This window comes from Petaurus breviceps, unplaced genomic scaffold, assembly GCF_028583685.1.
Source record: "Petaurus breviceps papuanus isolate PSGF00001 unplaced genomic scaffold, PetGlider_PUasm1.0 89798, whole genome shotgun sequence".
In the NCBI taxonomy this organism is placed as follows: domain Eukaryota; kingdom Metazoa; phylum Chordata; class Mammalia; order Diprotodontia; family Petauridae; genus Petaurus; species Petaurus breviceps.
The window spans coordinates 84,515-92,045 of record NW_027187124.1 but is presented as its reverse complement, the minus strand read 5'-3'; the positions used below and the strand labels follow the sequence as shown (position 1 = coordinate 92,045).

Below are 7,531 nucleotides of genomic sequence, written 5' to 3'. Positions count from 1 at the left end.
TCTGTTTGTCTTTGTAATCCCAGCCCCAGCTCACATTGTGTCTAGTAGGTGCTTAGTCCTTGCTGGAAGATTTGAATGGCTGGGGCGGGGGGGGACTCGTCAGTCAGGGCAGGGGCAGGAAAGGTGTCCGTGAGGTCTCTCAGGCCATCCTTGGGCTCCCTGGGTCAGCTGCACATGCCTCTTCTGGGCCTCAGCCACTTGAGTTGCCCCCATGGCCAGCTCCAAGCCTCCTTCCCACAAGAGCCTTCCCGTCAAGGTGAGGCATGGGGACCCAGATGCCTGTCCCTCTCAACCCCTCCAGGACACCTTCAGGCCAGCCAGAATAACTGCCCCTTGTCCCCTCAGCTGCATCTCCAGCAGGGCACCGGCCTCCTCCTCCCAAAGACCTGTGCTCCCCTTCTCTTCCCACCACCCTGAGGGCTTCTGAGGAACCTTCCTCCTTTGTTCAGGACCAACATCCATCAACTCATCCATCTGTCCACCCCTCTTCCCCTTGAAGCCTGGGATAATCTTCTTCCCTTCTGCAGGGGGCCAAAGCAGCACAGTCAGGAGGGGAGAGGACACGAAGGCCAACAGCAGGCAGTCTGTGGGTTCCTAAACCCTGCCCAGGACTGGCAGGGGGGCAGCTGGGCGGGGCTTCCAGGAATGAGAGGAGATTAGCTTCAGCCGAATGACCTGGCCTGGCTGCCCTGGCCTGACGCAGGGAGGGTCACTGGCTGACCTCAGGAGCCCCTGCATGCCATCACACAGGGCATGCTGGGTTTGGCAAGGGCAGAGCTGGCCTGGCTTCTTGGCCTTCTTGACTTCTCTGTCTCAGGATACTTGCCAGCTTTGGCCTCAGTCTCTCCATTTGTGAAATAAGGCCCTCAAACCCATTTCCCTCCCAAGTCTGGGGCACCACAATTCTGGGGGTCCTTGCTCGACGCACAGACGCTGCTCTCAAGCCTCTCCCTCTGACATCCTCAGACCAGGGCCTTATCCCCTGCCCCCAGGATGTGAGACATCTTCAACTGCATCTTCAGGAGGCTCCACCCTGATAGCGGTCCCCCTTTCTACACTCCCTAGCCACCAGCAGCCTCCCGCCTTGGCCTCCCACCCACCCCAGCCACTGGCAGCCTTCTGTCTTGGCCTCTTCGCCCCAGCCCCTTCTCTCCAGCCTGGCTTCCTCCAGTGAGGCTCTGATCTTCCGAGGCCGGACTTTTGGGAGACCAGCCAGGCCTGACACCCCCAGATAGTCCTCCCAGGTCTCCCGATGCTGGGTCCTGCCTCCCCCTCCAGGCGCCCGCCTGTCCCTCCCTGTGTCCCAGGTGCACCCCCTAACACAGGCATCCCCACCAAGGCCCTTCCTTGTGCAGCCCCATCTACCGTTCTGGGGAGCCCTGTACGGTGCTGTTGATCATCACAGCAACACTGGGAGGGAGGGGCTGAGATTATTCTCATTTTTTACTGATGGGGAAACTGAGCAGACCTGGTCAGCAGACCATGGTCCAATGATTTGCCCAGGGCCAAACAGCCAGGAAGTGTCTGAGGTCACACTTGAACTGGGGGCTTCCAGACTCCGGGTCCAGCCCTTGGGAATCTGATACAGGACCGTAGCTTTGCCTCAGTGTCCTCTGGATGAGAAGATCTCTCCCTACACTCACTCTTGCCACCCAGCCCTGCTGCCTTGGGGCCCTCCTTAGGGGACTGTCTCCTTCAGCCACAGACTGCCCACTGGGGTAGCGCATCCCATGCCTGTTATGCCTTGGCGGGGCTTGATTTCACTCCCTCACCACGGTCATCATCTGTGCAGCTGAGTCTCCCTCCCTAGTGAGCCTGGGAGCCCCCCGAGCCATGGCAGGGAGGGTCTGCCCTTCCTGGGCTTCCTCTGCAGCCCAGGTGGGCACAGGGCTGGGCACCCAGGGGGAGGCTCACTCCCCTCCTGCCTGAGCCCTCTGGGGCGGGCCCCGGGAGTGGACATTGAGGTGGCTCAGAAGCATTCACTCCTCCAGAAATGGTATTTCTTTTATTTTTATTCAATTGTGGGCAGAAAGCACCTTCTCAGCAGCGCTGTGCCCACTGTGCACGCCCGCAGGTGCTGCCTGCCGCTAGTTGCAGTAGGTCTCCAGCTGGTAGAGGGAACAGATGCTATTGCAGCACTGCTCGACGATGCCCCGCTTGTGCAGCTGGTACTCGGGTGGGAAGGGCAGCTCTTCCCCTCCGGCCTCACCCACTGGCAGGGGAGAAGGGGCACAGTGTGAGGAGGGTGCTACCCCCACTTCATGAAGGGCACAGGGGCTCAGGGGGAGGTAACGGGCTCGGGGCACAGGGCTGGACAGCGCAGGAGCTGGAGCTCACGGAGGCGGTGGGAACAGAGGGCTGGTGAAGCCCCCACATCTTCTGGGCTTATTCTCACAGCACAGGAGTGAGCCTGGGGGAGTGATGCCTGCAGGGAGAGCACAGGAAGCCTGGGGCCTCGAAGCAAGCTTTCTGTAAGGGGACTCAGGAGGAGTCAGGGGGCTGGCAGCTCACTGCATTTCCAGAAGAAGCTCGCTAGGAGACCTTGGGAAAGCTCCCCATCTGTCACATTGGGGGAGCAATCCCTGCAAAGGGCCGATTAAGGAGGCGCTGGGGGTGCTGTGAAGAGAGGTGTGACTCCACATCCCGGGAGTGTCACTCTCCCTGAGCCTCGTAGGGCTCCTGGGCCTGGGAGGACAGAGTTGGGAGCAGGAGCCAGGGCCGCTGGAGCTGGCAGGGAGCTATGGCGAGCACCCCAGCGTCCGGGGCCTGAGGGACCTGGATGGGTCGGGGTGAGGGTCCCAATACTCACACAGCGGCTGCTCGGCATCCCGGCGCGCTTTGGGGGTGTAGAAGAAACCCCTCTCCCCACACACCAGGTACAAGGCTTCCACCAGGTGGGATCCACACAGGTGCTGGCTGACCAGGGCTTCACCCGCTGGCGGAGAGGACAATGCCAGCAGGGCTGTCAGGGACAGGGCAGCCAACCAGGGAGCCATGGCCGAGCCCTGGGGGAGAGGGGACAGTTGAGGTGGGCAGAGAGAGGATCCCCCAAGAGGGGCAGCCTCCCCGACAAAGACCTTGTAGAATTAGATCCACAGAAATGAAGGTGCCCGAGAGACCAGCAGCCTCCTTGTTCTCCGTGGGAGGACACAGATGTGGAGAGAAGAGGGGCAGCAGATGGACCGTGGCCATGGGGCAGAAAGGGGAGCCTGGCCTCTTCACTGCCAGAGGCTGGCTCTCCAAAGGAGCTCTCCACAGAGCAGGTGGGCCAGTCTTGCTGTGTGACCCTGGGTGATGCCTCACCTCTCTGGGCCTCAGGCCTTCACTGAGAATATGTGGCTTGGGCTCAGAGCTCACTAAGAGCCTTCTGATACATGTGGAAGGCAAGAGAGGAATTTCCTCCCTGCTTCTGGTGATGAGTGGAGACCCTGGACAGGCCAAGGTAGGAAGGGCCCCGCACCTGCCGGAGGAGATGTCTCTGCCTCCTCCCCCAGTCCCCAACCTGAATGCTGAGGCGTAGGAAGCAGAGAGGAGACAGTGGCAGGACCTGACTGTGCCCACAGCCCCCAGCTGCCCAGGGGTGCCTGGTCGGGCTCCTTGGCTCCCCGAAGACTTACTCAGAGAAGAGACAGGAGAGAGAAGGGGCTGGAGTGCTGGGGTCCGAGGCTACTGCCTGACCCTGGCCTCCTGCAGCTTTTTAAAGGGTGCTCAGCCCCTGGTCTGAGGGGGGCAGGTGCCCCAGCTTCTGCTAACGGGGCTCATTAGGGCTCTGGAGTGGGGCGGCTGGGGGGGGGGGTCACCAGATGGTCCGAGGCCCGGTGTGGCATTTCCAGATCATTTCCCCGCTCTTGCCAGCGACAGCCGCTGTTCCTGGCTTAGCAGGAACCCTGCGAAGCAGGGGGAGTGACTGTTAATGAGGGGGCTAATGAGGGGCTGGTGGGCAGCTGTGACGGAGGAGCCATCCCTCCTGACAACGCTTGATGAAGACCTAAAATTAGGGCAGGGAGGAGATGCAGGTGCCCCCCCCCACAGCCTCCTCACCCCACTTCCCTGGAGTTGTTGAGGTGGGGAGTCAGGGAACCGAGACACAAGGGGGGCTGGAACCCAGAACTCAGGGGCTGGTGCGTTTCCAAGGGGCTTCCCTGTCTGTCTGAGGAAACTGAGGCCCAGAGAGAGAAGTGTCCTACCCAGCCTCCCACAGGGAGGGCACAGGTGCCCTGGGAGCAATGGGAGTTGAGGCTGAGGGGCCGCCCCAGCCAGTCCTGCTTCCTTCCCGTGGGCCTGCGATGCAGACAACGTGGTCCTGGGCACGTCTTCTGGTCAGTGCCAACCTTTCTGCAGCGGCCCCAGGTCTCCTGAGCTAGAGGATCCTGAGAGAAGGGCAGACCCCTCACGGAAATGAGTAACCAGGGCCAGACTCCCTGTCCTCCTCAGCCCAGGGATGGGGCTGTAGCCCCTTCTGCTGACCGTCCAAGAGAGCACAGGGGGGCAGTCAGGGGCCGGCCAACCAAGCCCCTTCCGGCCCACGTCTCTGCCCCTGGGGCCCGGGCACCTCTGTCCCCTCTGAGCCCTCCCCAGAGGCTCTTCTCGAGCCAGAGAACTGGGACCAGCAGCGAGCGAGATGAAAGGCCAGGTGGAGGCTAGGAACTGGGAGGCAGCCCGCGGTTCTGCTCTCCTCACCACAGTCAGGACCTTGGCAGAGAATTCCTGCAGCTCTTCCTTACCATCCTGTTGGCTCCTAGTAACCCTGGGAGGGCCGTGCAGAGGCTGCACCCGCTTCACAGATGAGCGCTCTGAGGCTGGCCTGGGCCAAGAGCTCTCCCTTCCTGCCTCCTCCTCAGTGCTCCTGAGCCTGGAGCCTCCCTCTGAGGCTGCTTCAGACGGAGGGCAGGGGCTGGGGCTTGCCTTTTCCTGTTACATAGAAGGCATTTCATGACTGTTAAGGGACTCGACTTAATGCAGGGAGGTTCAGGGGTGCAAAGCTGCGTGTGTCTGAGGCAGGATCCAAACTCGGGTCTTCCCGACCCCAGGCCCCACCACTCTATCCACTGGGCCATCTGTCAGTCCAGGGTGACCCATCTTAGCTTGGCTGGAATGCCCACTGGGCCACGGACTAGTCATGTCTAGGCCTCAGTTTCCCCGTCTGAAAAACGAAGGGGTGGACCCAAGTGATTTCTAAGTCTCCTCCCAGTTCTGAATTGTGCACTCATAATGGAGGGCGTTGCCTTGGCGCGTAGGAAGCCCCCTGTCCTGGAGGCATCCTAGCCAGAAGGGCCTGCCAGAGACGGACCCGGGAGCCTGTAATGCTACCACTGTCCACTGGAGGGCGAGGTGGGCCAGGGAGCGATGGTGCGGCTCTGGGCCAAGCTGGACAGAAGCCAGCCTGAAGGGGCCATGGGCGGGTCCTCAGGGCGCCCCCCAGGATGCGGTTCTGTGTCCAGGGCCAGCTAGTGCAGGAAGGGGTTAAGATATTGAGGGGCAGGCTCCGGGCTGGGGGCACATCCTCGGGACCTGGCCAGACGTGGTCAGCTGCCCTCCCACTGTCCACAGCTGCCCCAGAACAAAGGAAGCCTTCAGAGCCAGGTTGCTTGTCAAGAAACAGACAATTTCCTTTATTGTCACGGTCATGGCCAGTCATGCAGGACCCCCCCCCAAAGTGGCAGCAGCAGCTCTAGACCAGGGACCTACCTAAGCGAGGCCCTTTGGGCCGAAGGAGGGGCAAGGGAGACAGAGGCACACACCCACACACACCCACACAACAGCAGCGACAAGAACCAGGGGAATACTAAGACCCAAAGTACCCAAGAACCCCAAGGAGGCCTCGACTGAGCTCCACCTCAGCCTCTCAACTTAAACACAGGGAGGGCAAGGGAAGGGGAGTGGGGAGTCCTGGCTCCGGGCACTGGCTTGGAGGCTGGCAGCCAGGGCGGGGCTGGGGATGGCCCTGTTCCATCTGGGGGAGACCCTGCTGGGAGCTCTTCAGCTTCCAGTGCAGATGTCCTTTAATACGGCCAGCCCCCAGGGTGGGATGGCTTGGGAGACCAGGCCCACCACTAAGCCTTCCTCTCATTTTTTTATGGGGCCGGGGGCTGGGGGCAGAGTGCTAGCCTCATTCAGCACTGGGCTGCCATCTCTACTGGGGTCCTTGGGTTAGCCCCCTCTCCTTTCGGGTTTGGCCCAGACACAAGGACTGGCATGGGCCCTGGGGCAGTGCCCAGCTCTGAATCCTCAGTCCTCTACCACCCTGGGGGTGTTCAAGGCCAATTGTCCCCATTTTCCAGAAGGGGGAAGTGACTTGCTGTAAGGGCAGGGCAGGGATTTCATGCAGTTTTGCAGGTTGAACATACAGGGTTCTCTATACCAGGGTGAACACTCACTGCTGCCCCACCCACCAAACCTAGACGCCAACCTTGGGGACCCGGAGATGGGGGCTGGTGGAGGGCTGCACAGGGGAGACAAAGCAACAGGCCAGATGCTGGGCAGAGATGAGGGGAGGGGGGGCTGAGGGTGCCAGGCGCCCGGGCATTAGCTCAGGGCATTGAGGGCGTGGGCCAACAGGTGAAGCTCATCCTGGACTCCTTGCAGGGAGTGCCGGATTTTCTGGGGGCTGTCCAGGACCTCGATGCCCAGCGTGTAGGGGTCGAACTTCACAGAGAAGGGGCGGCGGATTCGAGTTGAGTAGCTCCTGGGGACACAGAGAGGGAGCAAACAGACCCAGGCACCATGGGTCAGCAGATGGTCGGGTGAGGGCTTTACAGTGGCCCAGAGCAGCCCCTGGCAGGACAGGGAGTGGGGAGACCCCACATGAAGAGAAGGGAGGAAGGGGAAAGAAAAGGAACATTTGACGAGTGTCTGCTGTGTGTCAGGGAAGAGAGGGGCCACATTATACCCGTTTTACAGTGAGGTTAAGTGGGTAAGTGACTAGGCCAGGGTCACCCTGCTAGTAAGCTCTGGGGCTGGACTCCAGGCCTGGTGCTGTAGTCACTGAGCCAGGAGTCTCTGCATACGGAGAAGGGGAGACAGCTTGACGAGAGACAGGGGCTGCTCAGGTGGTCTTGCCCTGGCCAGGCTCCTCACTCCCCCACACCCCTCCAGCTCCTCCTTCTCTGGCACCCCAGGCTGCTCACTACGCCCTCCCCTGGGGCCCTGCCCAGGCACCCAGACCTCATCAACCCTGTGCTAGGCTCGCCTTCTGGCCAGGCTCAGGGGCCCAGCTGCTGAGAAAGCCTGCCAGCCCCCCTTTTCTGTCCCTGCTCCCACACACCGGAGCTTGTCCTTGGCATCACTGAAGCTCTCTGATACAAAGTAGACGGGCTGGTAGGTTTGGTCCTGGTACGGCTGCACAGCGGCAGCATCCGGGTCAAACTCCCGGACCTCGGGCTCCTCGGACAGGGAGTGCTAGGTAGAGAACCCAGACATCATCCTCCCCCTCCCCGACTGTGGGCAAGTGGGACCCAGACCCCCCCTGTCCTCCCCCCCCGACTTCAGGTAAGTGAGGCCCAGCAGCCCCCCGCTGACCCACCGCTACCCC

At 61.5% G+C, this 7,531-nt stretch overlaps 2 protein-coding genes across 3 annotated transcripts in view; both read right to left on the bottom strand.

The window, feature by feature from the left end:
• Window positions 1–2,040: 2,040 nt before the first annotated feature.
• INS (insulin) lies at window positions 2,041–2,996 on the bottom strand. Its single transcript, XM_069107299.1, has 2 exons — window positions 2,810–2,996; window positions 2,041–2,212 (listed from the first exon to the last, which is right to left on the bottom strand). Exons 1-2 carry the CDS (start codon window positions 2,994–2,996, stop codon window positions 2,088–2,090), a joined length of 312 nt encoding a protein of 103 aa, XP_068963400.1. The 3' UTR covers window positions 2,041–2,087.
• Window positions 2,997–5,623: 2,627 nt separating this feature from the next.
• The window catches only part of TH (tyrosine hydroxylase), a 13,754-nt gene continuing 11,846 nt past the window's right edge, over window positions 5,624–7,531 (bottom strand). For both annotated transcript variants that reach the window (XM_069107297.1, XM_069107298.1), the window contains exons 12-13: window positions 7,265–7,398; window positions 5,624–6,685 (exon numbers count right to left, since the gene is read on the bottom strand). In XM_069107297.1, coding sequence (XP_068963398.1) covers window positions 6,526–6,685; window positions 7,265–7,398 — 294 coding nt within the window. In that variant the 3' untranslated portion in view covers window positions 5,624–6,525. The remainder of the gene's footprint in view (window positions 6,686–7,264; window positions 7,399–7,531) is intronic.

What these genes read in the sequence shown, in the direction of transcription:
- INS (XM_069107299.1), bottom strand. Translation starts at nt 2,996, where the DNA reads ATGGCTCCCTGGTTGGCTGCCCTGTCCCTGACAGCCCTGCTGGCATTG. An exon ending in GGATGCCGAGCAGCCGCTGT is followed by an intron (nt 2,213 to 2,809) that starts GTGAGTATTGGG and finishes CTCCCCTGCCAG; the next exon opens with TGGGTGAGGCCGGAGGGGAA.